This window comes from Rhinoraja longicauda, chromosome 5, assembly GCF_053455715.1.
Source record: "Rhinoraja longicauda isolate Sanriku21f chromosome 5, sRhiLon1.1, whole genome shotgun sequence".
NCBI classification, from domain to species: domain Eukaryota; kingdom Metazoa; phylum Chordata; class Chondrichthyes; order Rajiformes; family Arhynchobatidae; genus Rhinoraja; species Rhinoraja longicauda.
Window position 1 is genome coordinate 44,471,169 of NC_135957.1, and position 24,214 is coordinate 44,495,382.

The 24,214-nt window shown below is 41.3% G+C and overlaps 1 protein-coding gene across 3 annotated transcripts in view; it reads left to right on the top strand.

The window, feature by feature from the left end:
* Window positions 1-21,932, top strand: part of gareml (GRB2 associated, regulator of MAPK1-like) — a 131,748-nt gene extending 109,816 nt beyond the window's left edge. For all 3 annotated transcript variants that reach the window (XM_078399401.1, XM_078399402.1, XM_078399403.1), the window contains 2 exons: window positions 15,295-15,464; window positions 18,535-21,932. In XM_078399401.1, coding sequence (XP_078255527.1) covers window positions 15,295-15,464; window positions 18,535-19,546 — 1,182 coding nt within the window. In that variant the 3' untranslated portion in view covers window positions 19,547-21,932. The remainder of the gene's footprint in view (window positions 1-15,294; window positions 15,465-18,534) is intronic.
* The last annotated feature ends 2,282 nt before the right edge of the window (window positions 21,933-24,214 follow it).

Consider the following 24,214-nt stretch of genomic DNA (forward strand, 5'->3'; position numbering starts at 1 on the left):
TCCATGCTGTAGTTGTTATATGTTATATGTTATATGTTATATGATTGCCACTGTAAATAGTTACCAAAAGGAAATTTGAATCTGTGTTCACTTGCAGTAACTTGCTTTACTTCATCTGATTGAGACATTAATCCATTGAAGTTTGTGACTGCTGAATATGCCATTAACAAAAACCCAGTAATGCTTCTGTGAAACTTCAATCACTGCGCTATTACTGGAGGATGGCAACCTTTTCCTGTTTACAACCTCTCTTTCCATTGATTTTTTCACAAATCAATGTTCAACCGCTCTTAAAATTACTGCTGTCCATGTCACAATTAAGTGGGTTTCTGATTCTGGCGCCAAACTACACAGTAAGACTGCACTGAATTGCATAAACACAGGAGCGTGATGCTTGCAGGTCTGCATCTTGTAACACTGATCTGGAGTCCAACATATTATCAAAGTACTTTCAGAGAATATTATTGTAAGAACAAGTATAATGTCAGTTCAGCTTTGATCACTTACTCTCAACATATATTTTAAATATTTTAATTATTCTAATTTAAATTATTTCCTTTCACCTTAGTTGCAGAATTCTAACACAAATTGTAAGTCAATCATATTATTCCCGGTTGCCACATTTCATGAATGAAAATATCTTGATTGTATATACATTGAATACTCGACAGATCTGCCCATCCCACAAAGTCGACCACACTTGATCACCTGTACTCGCCTAATTACGTCTTATCCTGTTTCAGCAGCACTTGCGATTTAATTTTTTTTATTCTTCTCCTTTAAGAATGTCGCCAAAAGAGCTTTGTTAGTATGATAGTCTCCAAATTTTGTGAAATGAGATGAACCTACTGAGAAACATGATCCTCCTGAGTTTGCACACTGTAGTGGAGCTATCTCTACAGGTTGGTGCCAGAATCAGGAACGTGGTCATCGTATTCAAATCCCTCCTCCGTCTCGACCCCACATCCGTGCAAGTTTCCAAACCTCTAATGTTTCCAGAGTACGATGTTTAAATATCTGTTGTGCTGCTGCAAGTAAGAATTTCATTGTTCCGTTTCGGGACATAAAACACTCTTGACTCCTGATCCTACAAATTCCTGAAATCTCTACCTTGATTTTAATGACTTGTCAGCAGTGACTTCAATGGCCCTGGCCTTAACCTCTGGAATTTGTCCTCAAACGTTTCTCCCTCTCCAGCTCTCCTTCCTGTAACACCTCTTTTTAACCCTACCCCATTGACCGAGCATTTGGTCTGCTCACCTCATCTCACTGTATATAGGCCACTAATTTTATCCAGTAATGTTCCTCTGAATAAAAATAGGATATTTTACTACATTAATACCTCTTAGTAAATGCAGCTTGTTGTTGTTGATATGAGGAGATTATAGGGTGAAATCTCTAGTTTTTCACTGAGAGCACCAGATCCCAACATTTACTTTTAATAGTCTTCATCTGTTAAAACTTTATTCCAAATGTATATTTTTAAAAGTACATTCTCCTGTTACCATGGACAAAAAAAAAAGCTTCAGCCTTGCCCTTGTGACCCATTTAATCTGCATTTTTCGATAAACAGACCATATTGTTGAGGCTGGTGAATGCCACAGTTTAGCCTTACAATGAACAAGCCCAAGGCCACATTGTGAAAAAACATTGCCTTTGCATAATTTTGCTTGAGCTTCCAGTCACGTCTGTTTGGCAGGGCTCACTTACTAAGCTCTATGAAGTGCGAAAATTTGTCAAAAGCACCGGGAGAGGACAGAGGGTGGTTCAATTGACAAAATCGCAAAGAGCTGCTTCTGCAACCAGCCCTGCTTGAAAAGAGTGGACGTTCTTTGCCATTTTTGCATAATTAAATGCAAATATTTATCTGATTGGCCACTGGATTTTCAAGGCTGTGAAACCTAAACGAATAGCATTTTGTTTGACATGATTGTCGATGGATCCAACAGTGAAAATTATATCCTTCACTGACTTGTTCACAAAGCCTTGAACAAACTATATAATTTATCAGTGTCAGAATTTGGAGCAGTCCCAGCTTGAATTGCAGAACTCCCCCACGTCTTACAATGTGAAACTCATTTGTTTTTCTTTTCCCACTGATCGTTCTGAATACACTGAGTGAATAAAGGAAGCTGTCTGAAAGCATCCCCTAAGGATAAGATCTAGAGGCTACGTTCAATGCAACATCAATAGAGAGTCTTCTCTTGAAATGCGCTCATTCATTTGAGGTAATTTATGTTGTTCTGCAATCAAGGGAAGACAAACTTTAAATGACCAAAGTCTGACCTAGTTTTCCAAGAATATCTACTGACTGATTCTTTCAAGTATTCTAATCTATTAGGGTTTGTTTTAAAACATGACTTCTTAAAAATACACCTAATAGTTCAGTTAAGATGTAGCCATTTAAGAGGCTTTTGGATATGGACATGTATATGCAGGTAATAGAGGGATATGGATCAAATTGCACGCAGAGGAGATTAGTCTCGCCTGACATCTTGTTCAGCACAGACAGAGTGGGCCGAAGGGCCAGGTCCTGTGCAGAACTGTTCTATGTGCTAAGTTGCTGTCAGTCACGTGTGGCTGCGCCTAACGGCTGCGGCTCGCTGGCAGTCTGTTTGTCTTTTTTCCTTTTTTGTTTCTGTGTTGGTGTTGGGATGGTTTTTGTTTTTGTTTTTGGCTGTGTATGTGTGGGGGGTGGGGTGGGGGGTGGTGGGGTGGGGTGGGGGAAACCTTTCCTTTTTTAGGTCTCTTCCTCGGGGCGCGACTCGGCCGCGGGGCCTTCCACCACCCGCAGGGCCTTCCATCGCCGGCGCGGCTCAGCCGCTGGACTTAACATCGCCGGCGCGGCTCGGCCACGGGACCTAACAGTGCCCGGCGCGGCTCGGCCGCGGGGCCTTCCATCGCCCGGTACGTCCGCGGGACGTTTCAGCGCCCGGCGCGGCTCGGCCACGGGGCCTTCCATTGCTCGGTGCGGCTCGCCCGCGGGACAGTTCAGCGCTAGGTGCGGCTCGGCCGCGGGGCCTTCCAACGCCCGGCGCGGCTCGGCCGCTGGACTTAACATCGCCAGCGCAGCTCGGCCGCTGGACTTAACATCGTCGGCGCGGCTCGGCCGCGGGACTTAGCAGCGCCCGGTGCGGCTCGGCCGCGGGACCTAACATCGCCAGGTGCGGCTCGGCCGTGGGGCCTTCCATCGCCCGGTGCGGCTCGGCCGCGGGACGTTCGGTGCGGCTCGGCCGCGGGGACTTCCATCCCCTTGTGGTGGCTGTGCGTGTCGGTCGCCTCGGTAGGGGTCGAGCTGCCTGTCCGTGGGCGTGGGGGGAAGAGAGTGGAAGTTTTGTTGCCTTCCACCACAGTGAGGGGGTGTTTGGAGTCACTGTGATGGATGTTTGTGTTGGGGTCGTGTGTCCTGTGTTTTTTTCTTTTTTGTTGTGTTCTGTGACTGCGTGGAAATGTAATTTCGTTCAGTACCTCGGTACCGAATGACAATAAAGTTCTGTACTGTTTTTGAGCTACACAAACTGGGAATAAGCAGAGAAATGTGAGGTGTTTCATTTTAGGACGTCTAACAAGGGTAGGACCTACACAGTGAATGGTTGGCCTCTGGGTAGTGTTGGAGAGCAGAGGGATCTAGGAGTGCAGGTGCATGGTTTCTTGAAGGTCGAGTCACAGGTAGATAAAGTGGTCAAAAAGGCTTTTTGCACATTGGCCTTCATCAGTCAGAATATTGAGTATAGAAGTTGGGAGGTCATGTTGCAGTTGTATAAGACCGCATTTAGAGTATTGTGTTCAGTTCTGGGCACCGTGTTATAGGAAAGATTTACGAGGTTGTTGCCAGGACTAGAGGGTGTGAGCTGTCGGGAGAGGTTGAGTAGGCTGGGTCTCTATTCCTTGGAGTGCAGGAGGATGAGGGGTGATCTTATAGAGGTGTATAAAATCATGAGAGGAATAGATCGGGTAGATGCACAGAATCTCTTGCCCAGAGAGGGGAATCGAGGACCAGAGGACATAGGTTCAAGGTGAAGGGGAAAAGATTTAATAGGAATCTGAGGGGTAACTTTTTCACACAAAGAGTGGTGGGTGTATGGATCAAGCTGCCAGAGGAGGTAGTTGAGGCTGGGATGATCACAATGTTTAAGAAGCAGTTAGACGGGTACATGGAAAGGACAAGAGGGATATGGACCAAGCGCAGGCAGGTGGGGCTAGTGCAGCTGAAACATGTTGGCTGGTGTGGGCAAGTTGGGCAGAAGGGCCTGTTTTCACACAGTATCTCTCTATGACTCTATAATTCATTACTGGTGTTATGAGAACACGCATTAGTAGCATTACCATAATCCATCATCTAGCTATTTGGGAAAGCGTGCGGTTCAAATTTTAGTCACCAAGTTATGTTTGCTCAGGTCCCACCTTAGTCATTGCAGTCCTGATTCCCAAGCTTCCTTCTGACTCATTGGGGTCCTGTTTTCCACATTGCCCTGATTTGCTTGATTCTGCATCCCACTTATTAAACTGAAAAGGATGCAGAGAAGATTTATGAGTATATTGCCAGGACTCGAAGGGCTGAGCTAAAGGGAGAAATTGGAGGCTGAAGAATAATCTTATGGCCACTTTGATTTCAGAGGAGCCATATTCTCTGTTCAGTTACATTTTTCCCTTAATGTACACAAAATCTGTTTGGATTTTCCTTAATCTTATCAACCAGAGCTATCTCCATTTTGTTCTCCTGATTTCCTTCTTAACTATGCTCCTCAATCCCCTATACTCCTCCACCCACTATACACCCCCACTTGATCCTAGTTGCCTATACCTAAGCCATGCCTACTTTTTTCCTGACCGGACCTCAATTTCTCTTGTTATCCAGGTTGATTTCCATCAGCTTTTCTGTACTTGAATCAAGCCCAATATCATCCTTTGCCCAACTCTGACTGTCGGCCAGTTAAGTCCAAAATTTCACCAAGTGCACAACCCACCTCGGGTATTCTCATAATTATGTGCAATATTGGTATTGCAACTGATTCATGGCACTGTCTCGATCCGAAACGTCACCCATTCCTTCTCTCCAGTGATGCTGCCTGTCCCGCTGAGTTACTCCAGCTTTTTGTGTCTATCTTCAGTTTAAACCAGCATCTGCAATTCCTTCTTACACAGATACTGAGTAACTGATACCCTACCTGTTGAGTACTGCCCTCACTGCCTGAACACATACAGCTCCTTGATGTGAGAAAGAACGAAGGTTGAAGTGTGATGAAGGAGAACTGAAAAGATAAGTCATTTCTTGACCAACATGTTAGCAAGACTACCATGTGGTATATTCTTTGTAATGTGGAGAAATATACTAATGGTTCACCCTGCACCATGTTGCAGGGGCTCTTCACAGGGAGTCTCCAGAGACATTAGGTTTGTTAAATGGAGAGACCTGTTATGGTTTCAGTAGTTTTTATGAGAATCCAGATTATTATGCTATTGAGGGCGTGCAGCGTAGGTTCACTAGGTTAATTCTCGGAATGGCGGGACTGTCGTATGTTGAAAGGCTGGAGCAATTAGGCTTGTATACACTGGAATTTAGAAGGATGAGGGGGGATCTTATTGAAACATATAAGATAATTAGGGGATTGGACACATTAGAGGCAGGAAACATGTTCCCAATGTTGGGGGAGTCCAGAACAAGGGGCCACAGTTTAAGAATAAGGGGTAGGCCATTTAGAACGGAGATGATTCATTTACCAAACTAATTGATGGCTGTACAGCTTCCATAAGACAAAGTTTTGACAAAGTCAAGCAATGAAGTGAGACTGAAGCTATTCTAATGCCATGTAATTAGGCTACTGTTATGGGTGTTCAGTCACTCTTAACATCCTACTGTGAACCAATGAAACTCGGGTTCATTTGTGAATTTGCTTATTTGAGCATCTGCAACAAATCCACAGAATGTCTCAAACACAATTCATACAGTATTGCACTTTAAGCATAATTCCCAGTGACTTTTATTATCCAATTCTAGGGTTACATACCAAAGATAAACATTTTCTTAACCAACTAGACCAAGTGGACCTGTTGGGCCTAAACCTCTCCTACATTGGTGCAGCACCCTCTCCTCCCCCTTCCCCTCCCCCCTCTCCCCCCTTCCCCTCCTCTCCCTCCTCCCCTTCGCTCTCTCCCCCCCTCCCCCTCCCCTTCCCACCTCCCCCTCCCACTCCACCCCTCCCTCCTCCCACTCCCCCCTTCCACTCCCCCCTTCCCCTCCCCCTTCCCTTCCCCCCTCCCCCTCCCCCTTCCCTTACCCCCCTTCCCCTCCCCCTCCCATCCCCCCTTCTCCTCCCCTCCACTCCGTCCCCCTCAACCCCCCTTATCCTCCTCCCCCTCCCTCCCTAGGAGATAGATTTAAACTTTAGTGTGAATAACTTTAAAAATATAATGCCGATTTCAATGAAACTTCTTCCACTAGCACCAAAGGGACGACGATGAGTAAGGTGGGCCTAAAATTGTTGCGCTATCGTGTACTGTTTTGGCTGTAGTTCAGGAACAAACAAACAAATGAGAGTTTTAGTATATAGATAAAAGAAGTAACCGATCATTACAAATCATTCCTTTGATTCTAAGGGAATCAATTGATTGCCAATCTATCAATTAATCTGTCTCTCCAAAGGTCATTTATACTCAATAGGCTGGTTATTGGAAGCCACATTTCTTCTTGTGACCATCTGCATTCACAGAGCTGTTACACCTCTCTGCTTTCCTGCAGAGGTTAATTGTTTGAGGAACAAGCCTGTGGTTTCTTTACTCTTTCAGGGAACTTTGCAGAAGCCATTCCAGAGCTTGGTTTCTTCTTCTTTCGAGTTCATCATCTATGTTTCAAATGTTCGGCCAGGCTCTTGCATAGTGGACACCGCTAGATCTTCCAGGCAGCATTGTTCACCAAGAAGTGGGCATCTTAGTAGGTGTGGCAGGGAATGTACAGATGTTCCACATTCACATTCTGTGTCTGCCGCATCTGCATAGCCCCATTTGCTCATATTGGTCTTGCATCGGCGCATCCCTGTACGAAGCCTATTGAGAGACCTCCAGGTCTTCCAGTCACACCTGTGACCAGGTGGGAGCTGTTCCTTGGTTGGGATTGGCAGCTTTTCATGGTGGTGGTTTTCACTGTGTTTCTTTTCCCACAAAGCTAGTCTGGTTGCTTGAGGAGACATTGACAGTGGCTGGACTGTATGAGGGAAGCTCTTCCTCGACCAGGCGGTTTGGTGCTGGTTGATGGGAGTGACAGGAATGGCGGGTGCCCCAACTTATCTACTACATCCAGTCCTACACGCAACTGATCTGCGGATTCCTGGTGGAGCAATACCGGCCAAGACATGCATGCTATCCACATCCGTTGGTTTTAGGCAGCCAATGATGCATCTGCAACTGTCATTAAGGGCGGCATCAACTTTCTTCGCGTGAGATGATCTCTCCCAGACAGGACAAGCATACTCTGCAGCAGAGTAGCACAGCGCAAGAGCAGTGGACCACAGTGTGGATGTATTGGTACCCCATGACGAGTTTGCCAGGTTGTGTAGGAGGCTGTTCCTCGTCCTCACTTTGCCTTTCACCATTTCGATGTGTTGCTTGAAGGAAAGGGTTCAGTCCAGAGTGACCCCAAGATAAACAGGATAGACACCATTCCATGTTAAGGACAGTTTCCTCCCAGCTTCGCGATTACGAAGGTGGAATAGGCTAACTTGGGTTTTAGCAGGGTCTTTACAGCTTGACTATTTGGAGCAAACGGCTCAATGATGTTCTAACTATATATCTGCAAATTGGCAATGAAATCTTAAGAGACCAATTCAGTGGGCTGTTTATTCTTGTTTATATCCCCAAACTGATAGTTTGGTTACAGAAAACAAGAATGAATTGTTTAACAAGACGTGAGCATTTATTCTAAGACTGTTTGTGCGAGCAACCCAAGTTCTGTAGAAATATAACACTAAAGCTCTTCAGCGCACCACAGGTAGATGGAGTAGTCAGGATTCAGTTAGGCATATATTTGAGAATAAAGTATGATGCCTTCCATGTGTTTGTCCCTGACTTTTCAACTAACTGGAGGAGAATAGACTTGTTCTAAAATTAAATGTGGAATCGTGAAGCATTTGGTGTAATTGAAGTTCTGCCTCAAATGTTTGAAGGGAAATAGTCATATCCCCTCTCAGGAGAAAGACTTTCATCAAAGGGCCTGCGGGCAGTGATGCAACTCAATTCTGTTTGAATTATGCAAGAGTTAGGAGTTTTAGCAAAATGCACATTTGGGACCACTGGTTAATATTTTCTTGATGGAGGTTGCATTCTTCTGGCAAGTGCTTAGCTTGCAGCTGTTTTTTCCTGTTAGGTGGGACCATCATTGCCATTGACAAATTGCTTTTTCTTTCTGGCCATATTAAATAATTTATGTCTATCTTGCATGTTTTTAATGTCAGTAACAAAACGGAAATGTAATTCCAACCTCCCTGTAGAAGGCCACATGTGTCCATAATCTTTTAAGCTTCCCTAATTTCTTAATCTCCAAATGTTAGGACATTATGAAGAAACATAATTTATTGAGTCCAAATAGTGTCCAGACATTGGAATTGTGATTCCTTTGATGACCTCCCTGAGTCAGAAAGAAAATATGTTGCTAATTGCGACTCCTTTTCTGCAAAAAAAACCCTAAACTTCGTGTTTTGCTAAAATGTCAAGTTATCATTTAGTGTCGGAAACATTGGAGGCCTGCTCATAACATTTTTTGGTACAATTGTACCTACTGACATCGTGAACTATTTTCTGGCAGTTGCCTGCAGTAGATTTATGGCATTTTAAAGTGCATTTTAGCAGGTTATTTAAATACAAATGTGCAGGAACTTGCAAAAGTTATTGTATATTTAATGGGTAATTATATATTTGGAAAAATGAGGGTAAGAACAAATGTGAAAAATAGATGTGTGACTGTTAAAGGGGTCAATTTATGGAATAGTTGCAACAATGAATTAAAAGAGTGTAGTAATATGTGTAAATTCAAGAAAATGTTCAAAAATATTATATTTTTTGAAGATACAAAATATGTGATCAGCACTGAGAGATGACTGACATGACAGAAATAATGTTTCTTGACTATATTTGTGTTTCTTTCTATGTTTTGTTTATCTGCTTCTGACTTATGATGTTGTGTTTTTTTTAATTATATTTTGTTAAGTATTAAGGGTAGGCACAATAAGCTTTGGCTTCTGCCTACACCTTTTTTCGGTCAGAAAATATCATGTGTGATTATATTGTTTTATTTTTGATACAATGATTTTCCACTATTTGACTTTTGTATGGTCAATCTGTTGTATTGTATTAAACGGAAAAGAAATAAATATTTTTTTTTTAAAAACATGCACATTGCAGAGAATGCAACTTTTTTGATTTTACTCGAAATGAGAACATTTATGTGATGCTTTTGGGGAGGAACAAATTATGGAAAAAATCAACAATGCATAAGATAACATTAATTTAAGCATTATATGAGATTTATTGGCTGAAAAACATGGAAAGAGAAAGTTATTTTAGCCCTTTGGTCTGATCTGATTTGCAATGATGTCCTGACTAATTACTGGCCTACCTCCATAGGCCTACCTTTTCTTCACATGTTTTAATACCTTTAGTGAATAAAGTGAATCGGTCTCTATAAAACTGCAATAAGACAATAACTGCAGATGCTGGTACAAATCGAAGGTATCACAAAATGCTGGAGTAACTCAGCAGGCCAGGCAGCATCTAGGAGAGAGGGAATGGGTGACGTTTCGGGTCGAGACCCTTCTTCAGAATATATGACTGCCTTATCATGAACTGCCGTTTTCCCCAATATTTGGCGCCTGGAAGTACTTTCTAACATTACATCTGAAAGACCGGACATTTTTTACTCCATGTCACAATTTCTTTCTCCACCCTGGATCCTCTTAATAACTGAAATTCATTGAATCAATGTATAGTTAAATCTCACCTTTTAACATGTTTGAGCCCAAATATTATTCAAATAAGCTTGCACTGTAGTTCCTTCAATGCCAGTGTATCCCTACTAAGAGATGGGTCCAATGGCACAATGAGCACAGCACATGATCCGTCTAACAAATAAAAGACTCTATCCCCCACTCCCAATTTCCTCCATCCACGCCTCATTTGCGTCCAGGATGAGGTTTTCCATACTAGGTCATCGGAGATATCCTCATTCTTTAGGGAACGGGGGTTCCCCTCTTCCAATATAGATGAAGCTCTCACAAGGGTCTCCTTGATATCCCGCAGCTCCGCACTTGCTCCCTCTCCCCTCCCCCCCTTCGTAACAATGGCAGAGTCTCCCTTGTCCTCACCTTCCACCCCATCAGCCGTCATGTACAGCATATAATCCTCCTACATTTTCGCCACCTCTAACGGGATCCCACCACAGGCCACATCTTCCCATCTCCACCCCTTTCTGCTTTCCGCAGAGACCGTTCCCTCTGTAACTCCCTGGTCAACTCATCCCTTCCCACCCAAACCACCCCCTCTCCAGGTACTTTCCCCTGCAACCGTAGGAGATGCAACACCTGTCCCTTTATCTCCCCCCTCCATCCAAGGACCCTGACTGTCTTTTCAGGTGAGACAGAGGTTCGCGTGCACCTCCTCCAACCTCATCTACTGTATCCGCTGTTCCAGGTGTCAACTCCTGTATATCGGCGAGACCAAGCGCAGGTTCGGCGATAGTTTCGCTGAACACCTCCGCTCAGTCTGCCTAAACCTACCTGATCTCCCGATTGCTCAGCATTTTAACTCCCCCTCTCATTCCCAATCTGACTTTTCTGTCCTGGGCCTCCTCCATTGTCAGAGTGAGGCCCAGCGCAAATTGGAGGAACAGAACCTCATGTTTCGCTTGGGTAGCTTACACCCCAGTGGAATGAACATTGACTTATCTAACTTCAAATAGCCCTTGCATTCCCTCTCTCTCCATCCCCACCCCCTTCCCAGTTCTACCACCAGTCTTACTGTCTCCGACTACATTTTATCTTTGTACCGCCCACTTCTCCGAAATCAGACTGAAGAAGGGTCTCAACCTGAAACATCACCCATTCCTTCTCTCCAGAGATGCTGTCTGTCCCACTGAGTTACTCCAGTATTTTGTGTCCACATCTGCCTAACAAAATTTGATTCAGCCTGTATCTCGGCCGTAGATCATATCCACGAGCCGATTGCACAAATGTGTACACAAGAAAAGCAAATTGCAAACAGAAAACTATTATTAACAGGTCTGTGAGTCTTAGTGCCGTCAGGACCTCAAAGCAAACAAAAACTGCAGTTTAATACATTTCTCTCAATAACCATGTTCTGCTATTGGGATCTGGCACTTGATTGCTGCAACCTTTTCTGTATATGTGTCACAACCTATTGAAACTGTGTTGGAGGTTGCTTACTAAACCTGTAAGTTCTTTCTAATATTTTCTATTTATCACCCAGTTCTAAAACTGCATTTGCCTGTTTAAAATCAGGCCAGGAAAATTGATTTTTTGAAAAATGTGGTAAGGATACAAAGCCTGTGGATGGTCAATGACTGGAAATCTGTTATTTGAATCAGGTTTAATGTTAATGCATAAAAGACTGGAATCTAGAGCAAATAATAAACTGCTGGAAGAACATCTGTGGAGTCAAAGGGATGGTCAATGCCTTGGGTCAAGACAGTGTAGAAGGAAGACGACCAGCATCTTGAAACGAGGGAGAGAGGGAAGATAGAGAGAGGCTGGTGATAGGTGAAACCACACGAAGGGTGGGGGAGATGGAGCCAAGTGAACAAGGAGGAGAGAAGAATGTTGAGATAGAGATGATAGGTGGATCCGATGGAACCAGGTAGGTGAGGGATGCAAGAGAGGGAAGGTGAACCAAGGGAGAAACCCATGTGGATAGCTATATAGGGGGATAGGGAAATGGAACCAGATGTCAGAGGTTAATGTCTTTGTAACAAGGAAGAAGGGTCCCTTCATCTCCTCTCGCACCATCTCCCTCACTTTGTCCCTTCACTTTCTCCCTCGCTACCATCCATGGATCTAAACAGCTTTTCCATGTGACACTGAGATCTACATGAACCTTGGCAACCTTGTCTATTGTCTTTGGTGTTCATGTTGTGGACATCTCTGCATCGATGACACCGAGTGTAGACTAGACGACCATTTTGTGGAGTTCTTGTGCTCTGCGATGGCCATCTTGAGTATTTGATTGCTTATCGCTTTAATTCCCCTTCCCAATCCCACACTGAGCTATCTTTCCTCACCTTTCTCTGCTGCCATGGTGAGGCCAAATGTAAACTAGAGGTCACACCTCATATTCCGCAAGAGTGGCCAGTGGTATAAATATTTAATTTTCCAATTTCAGGTAAATGGCACCCATCCATTGTGTTCCTTTCCAATTCACATGGTCCACCCTGTATTTCTGTCCCTTTGTTCTTTTTTTATATAGCTTGTCCCACCCAATTCCTTCGGCCCAACCTTACCCTTATCCTTCCTTATCTATTTCCCCTATTGTCTGCAAGCCTCAGTCTCGGCACTCCCACTTGGCTCCAACCACCCATTATACTTCCCTCTCCTCTGGTTCCACCCATCACCTACCAGTTCCTGTCTCACCCCCCCTCCCCTCCCCCCTCACATATATACTGGCCATCCCCCTACTACACTCTCAGTCTTGGAGCAGGGTCTCGGCCTGAAACGTGCATCGATATTTTGCCTACACAGATGCTGGTCGACCCGCTAGCAGTTTTTATTTTGCTGGAGTCTAAGTGTTGCATCAACAAGGACTCTGCTTTCCTTTAGAGTGAAGCATAGTCTGTGCCTGCTTGGGGTTGGAAATGGAAGCTGTGACAGCCTGGAAGTTGTTGCTTTGAAGCTTAGGCATGAATTCATAGACCAGAGGAGGTGACTGAGAACGAGAGATCTGTTTCCCCAGATAGAGATTAGCTTGCTAACCATCCTTGTTGGCAAATTTGTAACAATGTTCACGTTGGATGTGGGAAAATGGAGTGCTTGCAAATTTAGAGCGAGTTGGTCAAACTCATTGAGAAGGCACAGGTAATATGCAGTGAAAACAATTTGAAATCGTAAGAAACCAACAGGAGAGGAAAGAGAACATTGAAGATGAGAGCAATTATCTGTTATATTGGATGGAAATTCCTGGCCAAAGAAATGGATGTGGGGTCTAATGTGATTTTTTTAATAGATGCACATGTGGCTTATATTTTGAGGTGCCTTGATCTTTTCCACCACAAATTTCAACTGCCTGTAATTTGTTTAATTAAATTCAGCTTGTGCTTTTAAAGTTGTTTTCTTCAATGTTACTTTGCTATATTTGTTATTTTCAGCAAAGTTGACATTCATAAATTTGCATAAATAAGAAATTCCAGTCAGCCCAGTGCTGCGCTCTGGGATACTAAACACTGAACATTACCCATTCGAGGCAAGAACGTGTATTTTTAAATATTGGTCTTCAGAGTCCTGGGTACACTGCTCAATACAAGATAACATGCAGGTACCAATGGTGGATCCATTTCCATCTACTGAAACTGCTGTCTGTGCATTTCCATCCGCAGAGTTTTCCACAAGTAGTTTTTTGCACAAAATTCCAACATTTGCAGTCTGCTGTGTCTCCAAATATCAATTTGTATTTTGTTTGAAGATGATTCAAGAGCAAAGAGATCTTATTGCTAGAACGTTGGTGAAACTTCACCTGGAATATTGCATGTAGGTCTGACCTCCATACAGAAGCAAATGCAATACATGCTTACCATATTGATTCTTGGGATGACATTCTTTGAGGAGACATTGATCAGGCTGATCTGTACTCTGTAAGGATTGGAAGCATGAGGACAATCTCATTGAAACATACAATATTTTAAAATTTAGTTTAGTTTAGAGATACAGCGTGGGAACAGTTCCTTCGGCCCACTGAGTCCACACCAACCAGCAATAACCCTCACTTACACTATCCTACACAAACTAGGAACAATTTACAATTATACCAAGCCAATTAACCTACAAACCTGTACATCTTTGGAGTGTGGGAGGAAACCGAAGATATCAGGGAAAACCCATGCGGTCACAGGGAGAATGTACAAACTCCGTAAAGACAATACCCGTAATCAGGATGGAACCCAGGTCTCTGGCGCTGTAAGGCAGCAACTCTACCACCGTGCCACCCTGTTGGGCATAGCTCCATCTTTGGTCCATCTTAATGTTTATGTTTGAATTCAATATCAGCAAGGATTGTCCAAGTTACTGCATAAATACTCTTCACATATATTCAATTATGTGCAACAAATGTTGCATGCCGGTACCAATAATAGTTTAGAATGGAATATTGTGTAGACAGTGAATTTATTATGAAAAATGTAGTTGTTATCATTTATGCCATTTGTATTTTACATGCACTGAATTGGGTCTCAGCATTCGACCATGCTGAGATCTACTACATAGAATTTTACAGAATGGAAACAGGTCATATTGTCCAATAAATCAGCACAAGTACTTATGCTATGCAAAAAATATCCTCCTATCTTAATCTCAGTTTACCAACAAATCCTTTCATTTCTTTCTCCCTTACTCAGCTTTTTCTTAAAACGATTCAATGAGCACAGAGCAATATTTAGTCAGTGGTATCTCATAAGTATCACCTGCACCAGTTAATAATCCCAACATGATGAAGACGATGAAACTGATGTTTCTTTTTTCACAATATACGTCTCATAGAGACTGCACAGTCTGTTCTATAAACTTCTCGATAGCCACATTGAATTCTTTAATAGTAATACTAATAAAATGACGTTAGATCAGTAGCAGTAACTGCTGACCAATTAATACAACTTTTTTTTGTATTAATTCATTTATGGATTGAGGCCAGCATTTATTACTCTTCCCAGCCATGTTAATGATCCATTATGCAGCATTTATTTCCACTTCAGACTAATATTGTAAGGGTTTGGGAATCTCTATTTGAATTATATTTTGAAACATGAACAGACAACATCCACAACTTGGTTTTAGAAATGATTGAATTATAATGGTATGAGTTTAGTATATCATGTGGAATCTATGGGTTCTTTTATCTTATTTGAAAGAGGAATTGGCCCGTCGCATTAGTACTCTTTCAAGAATGATGGTTATTCAGTTGACGTACGTTATATCTGGAGTCACCTAACATGTTCCAAATACAGTAACACACCAAAGCTTTTCATTTTCATTGTATGATACAATTGGTAGGAAAGTGCTGCTCAAATATGTAATCTTTTGCTTTTGATAGGTGAAAGAGGAATGTCGACTTCTAAATGCTCCCCCTATCCCTCCACGGGGTACTAAGGGTGCTCTGACACGCAGCCCACCGGTTCCACCTCGGTTTGCAAAAGCACAGCTCCAGCAGGCCCATTCACCAAGCCCTAGCCTGTCTTATTACTCGTCTGGCCTTCATGACATGTAAGTGGCTTTCAATTCACTAACAATCATAAATACAAATTTTGTGTGATTCTATGTATCTTTGACCAATCCTAATTTTTTAAGATGTAATATAGTCCATCACTGTTCAGGAGCAAAATCTCCCTTTTCTGACATCTTTAAAAAGATGTTATTGTATGAAGGGTCTCGACCCAAAATGGCACCCATTCAGAGATACTGCCTGTCCCGCTGAGATACTCCAGCATTTTGTGTCTATCTTCGGTTTAAACCAGCATCTGCCGTCCCTTCCTACACATGTTAATGTACAAGTCTATATCTCCAATCCATAGGTTATTTAAAAATTTGCATATATATGCATTTCCTGCCCACCAATTTTTATTTCCTCTTGCCTTTGGTGCAGCTATTCTGTCAACAGTAAAAATAAATAATTTATAGTGACATTTCTCTATTTAATCCATTGACTTCCGCTGCAGAGAGGATAACAATAATGTTAAATGTAGTATTTTAAAACCCTTCACTTGGGACTCAACACTTTGATAATCTATTTTTAGTGCCAGAAAGGTTAACTGTCAGTAATTAAAGGGTTATTTAAACTGGTAATTTCCTTTTGACTTATACAGGTTTTTCTAGGTATTGACATGTCATCATTCATTTGTCTGAGGTTCCTGCACAATTTGTGCATAAAGAACATGTGTACAATGTCCCATCAATCTGGTAAATATATCTCTCAACATATCTTGGGTGTGGTTATATGACATTCTAACTACATAGCAGAGATATGAACATTTATGTTGAGCAGATAATTCAGGTATGAACAGCCATTCGGGTATGAACAGAGTAATGTCATGGCAGTTTATTAACCTTTTTAGGTTACTTTCCAGCCTATCTTTGCTATTGTCCACAGATTTGGAATTTATTTTCCAATATCTTATTTTTTTGATTCACATTAAGATGTAGGTTAATGGATAATAATTTTGTGATTTGATAATTTAGCATTTTCACTGTTTATTCATATTTATGGATCAGTTTAATTTTTTAATGTACTGAACTGTTAAGGAAGTTTCATTTTATTATCCAAAAATAACTGTAATAACAAGGACATGCTGGGTCTGTTCTAAATTTATTGTTATATTTGACATTTATTGCTATCAGGGCCAGGCACAATCTAAATGGAATTGATTAAAAGCTGTTAGAATATGTAGAAAAGTTGGACTCCAGTGTCCTGGATTATTGCAGGCAGAAAAGCTGCTGTCTCAAAGAAACATAAGGAAGGTAGATTTGCCACAGATGATTAACCAGCAAAGGCCCCCACGAATGAGCATGAACTCAGCAAAAGGTTCAGACAGTGTCTGTCAAATAAATGGCTGACCCACAAATGACAAATTAGTTATCCAATAATCTTATCAGTTCAAGCAAGATTCCAGCGACAAATCATAATGTTTAGTAGGGATGTGCTATTTTTCTGCAAAACATCAATGCAGATGTGGGATTATTGCCTTATTAACGCACTTTCTCATTGACACTGTCATCTCAGCATGGGTATATGTACCACACGTTAAACGTATTCCAACATCTCAGGCCATCTTATTCGCTTCCTTAAATCTATGAAGGAATTGGTTATTGGAATGTCGAATCCTATACTGTTGAAGAACATTTTTGTATTCAGTTAATTGTACATTGTGCATGTACAATATAAATACGGTTGCCAACCCTATTAGCTGTCCCGTATTAGCCGGGACATCCCGTATTTTGGGCTAAATTGGTTTGTCCCGTACGGGACCGCCCTTGTCCAGTATTAGGCCCGGACACTGTAGCCCTGGGGCCGCTGTAGTCCCAGACCGTGTAGGCCCGGACGCCGCCTAACGGAGGTTGCGTAGCAACCCGCCTCCCGGCCCGGGTGGCCGCCATTGGTGGAGCGGGAGCACGTGGCTGAAGGCTGGGTGAGGTCACGTGGGGCGTGGGGTGGTGAGGTCACCTTGTCCCTTATTTGGGAATGAGGAAGTTGGCAACCCTAAATATAAATGATTGTAGTAGCAAATCAGAAAATGCCACATGGCAAAATACTATTACACTGCACTAAGTTATAGTCACTTAGCAGTGCAAAGTGCATTTGGGTCAGATATCAACATAAATGGCTAATTTAATGACAAATGGGCTTTCCTTAACATCACAAATTCAATTTTAAAATGTTTAAGACCAGTATTTTCTGCAGTTGGGCTTCTTGCTACATACATTAATTATTTCCTATAAGTGCTTTATTATGACGAGCAATTTCTCTGGCTGCCTATGGACCTTTGAATCTTTGGCAATTACTATCATAGTTTTCACTAGGATATTTACCACCTGATGCTAATAAATGGAATGTCTCTTCCAAGAAATGGCAGTCTACCTTTAAAGCGATAAAGAATGCTATGGTTAACTAGTGTGAGTAGCTGACCTTAATGCATCTGTAATAATTCTCTCCATCAATAAACAAACAATTGGTATAAATGTTTAAAGGCTCCTTAACATATCAATGGTATGGTGAAGATTTGTTGAGAAATCTGGGGATAAAGCCTAATTTGAAAATAATTTCAGAATGTCCTGGTAATTAGTTAAAGAGAGAGGAGATCTGACAAAAAACACAAGCTGGAGAGTTTAAGAATAAAATAAAGCCAAGTAATTTCTATGGTTCCACCCAATATTGAACAGGATTTCTCAATTTATTGATTATGTTCCCAAATTTGAGATGATATTTTCTGAAAGATACCTGCCATAATTGCCGGCAATCTGTGACAAACAACGAAATTGCCACAGGTTGCTAGCTGGTTTCCAACATTTCATCATTTATTTCACATAACTTCCCTTTGAGTGTCATGATGTTGTTGCACAGTATCTACCATCTTACCCCTTGAACTTGCCATGGAAATTTGTCTTAAAATCAACAGCTTTGATAACTTCTCAACAACATGGTATTTTTGATTACTTTAAAAAAATATCGTCCACTTTCTCTGCAGGACAAGTTGTAGTGTTTACTGTTATTTTGTAAGATTAATATGTATTAACACCCACGGCTCCAGTGTATCCTTCATTTATTTATTTCTATTTTCAGCTCTGGAACCCGCAGTGGCAGCTGTTCACCATCCCCAGACTCGTACTCCCTTTACTGTTATCCATGCACCTGGGGAGACTGCAAGGCTACAGATTCTTCTAATCGTCCGCTGTCAGGGAATATTTCGTCGAATATCCAGAATGTACAGACTTCCATGTCGGATCCATGGGGATATTCAAATAGTGTTCAAAGTGTGATTAGTGGGCGATCCACACCAAAACTATCTGGAGACACTTCTTTCAGAAGTTATTATAGTTGTCCTCGATTGAAGCCACCGAGCTCTCAGAAGCGGTTTGCGCCCTTTGGAGCATTAAATCCATTTGCCAACTCTACCTACACATCCAGTCCACCAGCAACAGATTGGTTAGAATCTTCTGATCATTACAAGTCCCCATCTGCTACATCAGAGCACTTTGATTCAATTGGTCGTACTGTCAGCCGTAGCTCTTCTCCTGATCCAGCCTCCGGAGATATAAGGTACAATCAGGAGTACCGACAATGCGTGCAGGATTCATTGTACAATCAATCTGAGAGCATATCTTGCCCTGTCCCACCACCACGGCCTCCAAAGGTTTGTGATTCAGACAATATCATCATCCAAAGTACAGCGTCTCTTTCTCCCACTGTTGTAAGAGGTGCTGAGGGTGGTGTAACAAGGGTCTATCTTACCCAGGGTGTTATTGAAGTTCCTCCAGCATCGTCTCGGAGTAATGCAGAGATAGCTGTCTCCCTCCCTTCATCTAATACATCGGGTATGCCCAGATTAAATGGTAGTGACTTGTACTGGCACCCACCATCTGACCTATCTACTCTTTCTATGGAAGAAGTCTCCAGATGCCTAAGATTCATTGGCCTTTCAGAGGATGTGGTGACATTCTTCGTTCGTGAGCGCATTGATGGGAATATTTTCGTTCAGCTGACTGAGGAGATTCTGTCTGATGATTTTAAACTCACAAAACTACAAATGAAAAAGATCATGCAGTTTATCAAAGGCTGGAGACCTAAGATTTAACCTATTTTTAACTTGTTTTTTAAGTGGGTTAAGGTTTAACTCTTTAACTTGTAGAAGAACCTTCTAATAAGTTTAAAGACTTTGTGAACAGCACCTCCGGATGTTTAAAATGGACCAATATATTTGTTGGCAGTTCATGTTATGTAATGTGAAGAATGTTATCAAATTGTAGTATCTGTTGTTGGACTCTTTGCTACCCTTTCCCTTCAAATTGTCAAAAGTATTAAATGCATAATTTAGTAGGTTCAAATATGAGTTAAAGAGTTAAATTATTGTTGAACTGCAGTTAATGCTGCCTTATTGGGACTAGAATAGTTTTCAAGTTTGGAACCTTCAGCCTGTTTATCCAAACGCAGTCTGTTTCCATAAAAGTTTAAAGTGCTTCAACGGTGGAATGTTGAAACATAATTTCCAGTTAAAAAAATAATTAATCACTCAACTACTACTGTTTGTGTTACTAAGGATGAATTAGATTAATGGTGGATAAATTCTTTCTAACATTTACAGTACATACTAATAAAACCGTGGGATTCTATTAAATAAATATTTTTGTGTTACCTACCTTTATTTTTCTGCACGTGTGGATTCCATAATCCCCCCCTCCCCCCAACCAAACAAAAATAGAAAGCCCAGGAAAATGTTCATAGCTGGTAAAGTGGATCTTGTGCAGCATGTAATTACTCAAAGCTAGGAGGAAAAAATAAGGCACATATCTGTGAGGCAATGTGCAGTTGCCCTTTGCTGTAGTGCACTACATATGCCTATAATTTAGTATATTGTTTAAGCCAGTAATTTGATCTAAAAATGTATCGTTCTAATCACTACTGTCTTAAATCTGTATAGTCTGTTATTTGTGGAAGACAACTCTTAATTATACGTTTAATGGCTTTGGATTTTTCAACTAATTTTTGGGGAGATTTCTGTATATTTATGGACAAGCAAATTTTCTCCTTGTAGATGTTTATGTTGATATAATTTTCTTTTTTAACAATGAAGGTTGATACTATAATTGTACGGAAATGCCCATTTATGCATAATTTAATCTATACAAACCAATACAGATAATACATGACAAAAAACAAACTATGCATAATGTTGCTGTTTTATTGTCTGAAACTTTCTATTTGCACACCATAAGCTTTGTTTTTTGCTTCTGAGAATACCTAATATCTGATTTATTTCCCACGAATCACGATATCTTATAACCTGCCATTTATTTTTCGTACTGAAGTATATTGTCAGTGGCTGAAGCTGCTTAGGTTTGAATGTCTTAGAGGACTAATTTGGATAGGAGCAGTAAGCAGGCATGAGGACTGTAATTCAAATTAATTCAATAATTTGTAATCTGCCTGTGGAACATCAGCTATTTGTTCATTATGTTGATTTCAACATCCAACAATGTACACTTGGTTGCTTTGGTTTGCCAACAGAGGGTCTAATTTGGCACTACTTGAAGCCAGTCCGAACCTTTTGGAGCAACCAGTAATACAATAAACCCTTAAGTAATACAGGGGATTTATTCCTGAAATAGCTGAGAATACCATTTATTCCTGTCTGGGTTACTTGCAGCAGAGTTTGCAGAACAGAAATAGATCAACATTTTCTGGGATATGCACCCTGGATCCTCCCAAGGCAAGACGTCACAATGGATAAGGTAGAGCCACCATCCCTGGACTGTTAATGGTACATTTAAAATGTTGTAGTGGAATAGCTGGGTGAGGAATGGATGTGCTTTTCATCACTTCCCTCAAAGTAGAGATACTCTCTTAGGGATCCTCCAGAGGCCCAAATTCATTGTGTTGTTTTCCTCATTAGCAAACGAAGTTATGTTAAAAGTCTTGTCAATCCATATTAAGGGCTACAATCTATCTGAAATGTACATGATGGCAGAGGAATTTGTACCAGTGGGCTTCAACTGCACCTTGGTGAAACCACAGAAGTGAGAGTTAAGGGCCATTTTAGAGATGACTACATTAGTAGAAGACCTGGCACAGAATGGGAGAAAAAATAATTTGCAGACACTCTGCTGGCAGCTTCCATGGAAAACAGAGAGGATTATTGTTTTCTTGTGCACAGGGGAACAAGAAACCTTGTGTATGGCCTGTGTAAAGGATTTTAGAAGAGATGGTCAAAGAGATGGAATGCTCAATATCAGGCTCGAGCATTGCCACATGTTCAATAAGGTCATACACATGTTAGAGTCAGTCATCTCAAATGACATGTCCTACCAGTTACTTTACAAGATTCCTTATACAAAAATAATGCTGGATGTATTCAGCTGGCCAGGGCTATATTAATGGAGAGAGAATTTGTAAACGTTTCATACCCCGAACATCAGAACCAGGAAAACTTAGAAATAACACAAATAGTAATCTGTGGAGAAAGAATGGAGCATTTCGCTTATTTCTTTTCAATTTGATGATGAGGCCCAAAGATTTTTGCCTGTTAACATCTATGGTCTGCAATCTCAGTTTTGCTCCCTTTCCAAATGAAAATCTATCTTTTGAGTTCGAGTTTTCAATGCTTCTACTAAATTTTTTCCCTGGTTAATAAATGGAGCATTAAAGAGCTATCACTCTCTCACTCGCATGCGCACATCCAACTTTTGATCTGTCAAACATTTAAATATTCACGAAGGCGCAACGGTAAAGTTGCTGCCTTAGCGCCAGAGACCCGGGTTCGATCCTGACTACAGGTGCTGTCTGTACAGTTTGTACGTTTTCCCCGTGGGTTTTCCCTGTCCGGTTTCCTCACTCATTCCAAAGACGTATAGGTTTGTAAGTTAATTGGCTGTGGTAAAGATTGAGTGTAGGAAAGTGCCTGTGTGTGGGGATTGCTGGTCGGCACAGTCTTGGTGGGCCGAAGGGCCTGTTTCCATGCACTATATTTCTTGAGTATCATGGTTTGCTAAGCTAAATTTTATAACTGATCACTACACCAGATTAGTTTCGTTTAGAGTCTATACAAAACTAATCTGGTGTAGTAATCAGTTATAAAATTTAGCTGAGCAAACCATGATACTCAAGAAATATAGCAGTACCAAAATCAACCAAAGAAATAGTGAACAATTTCTTACCTATAAAAAATGCCAGGATGGTGGGGTAACAATAAATTTGATATAATCGTGCCTGCCGTTCTCTTTCTTAAATTTGTTCCCATTGACTTTAATATTTCTAGTGAAATAGTTTGCACCTAATATGATGTAAATGATTTAAAGCACCAGATGCATACATTGCAATGAATGGATGAATTTGTGAATACTGCATGAAACAGCACCATCCACTGGCACCTCACATACAACTTCAGATTTCTATTCAACAGGTTTGTTTGAAGCAACATCATATTTTTAGATGATTTGTAAGAGTATTGTCATATTTTGGTAAATATGAATTTGAATTTATAATTTGCTGCCGATTGTTTTAAATTTCAAGAGTAGAATTTTTTATGCACGCTAATTAACTTCAATTGTGCAATGTGTTGGAAATTTCCAAAGTTTACAGATCATATGAAACTCAGGAAAGAAAAAAAATGGATTGAAAGTAGCTTCTCTTCAAATTAGATAATTAGCTGGAAGTTTGCAGCATACATGTAAGTGAAGCTGAACCCATATCTGGAGATATGATTGCATGTTTCCAGGATTTTGATGTTTCAGACGTGATAGAGGAGAGGTAAAAGAAGTAGCTCTACTAATTGGGATGAATGTCATAGTGACACTCAGAGTACACACTGGAGGATTCATCTGCCGAGGCAAAATAGGCAAGTTTAAAAATAAGAAAGGTGCAAGCACACAAATGGATGATACTATAAATCTCCCAATAGCCAGAGGAACAGATATGTAGACAGATTATACAAAGATGAAACAGCTACAGGCTTCCCATAGTGGTTAACTTTAACTTCACCGATACCGACTGGGACATAGTGCATTAGATGGAGCAGAATTTGTTAGGCATATGGGGAGAAGGCAGGCACAGGTCACTGATTGTGGATGATCAGCCATGATCACAATGAATGGCAGTGCTGGCTCGAAGGGCTAAATGGCCTCCTGCACCTATTTTCTATGTTTCTATTCCAAGCGGGTATCTTGAAACAGTATGTGGATAGTCCAACTCGAGAAGGGACAATGCTGGACCTTTCGTTGGTAAACGAGCCAGGTGACTGGTGTTTCAATGGAAGAGTATTAAGGGAACAATGATCAGAACTCCATAATTATGAATAAGGATAAGTCTGGACCTTAGCGGAAGGTACTAAATTGGAGTAGGGCAGATTGCAGTATTATTAGGCAGGAGTTAGGAAGAGTAAATTTGGAGCAGATGCTATTTGGTAAATCCACACCCGATTATGTGGGTGTTATTTAAAGGCCAGCTGACCAGACTTCAGGATCAGCATGTTCTATGAAGAAGGAAGGATAATGATGCAAGGTAAGGGAACCTTGGATGATCAAAGAGGTTGTAAATTTGGTCATAAAGAAAAAGGAAGCGTATGTAAGGTTTAGAAAGATAAAATCGTATGGAGTCTTTAAGGAACATAAAGCAAGTAGGAAATAACTGGAGTGATCAAAAGAGGCCACGCAATTGTTTACAAAATCCATGGCTTTGGTTAACCACAGAGAACGTAGGACTGCTCAAAGATCAAGGAGGGAATATGTGCATGGAGTCAGAGGTTGCAGAT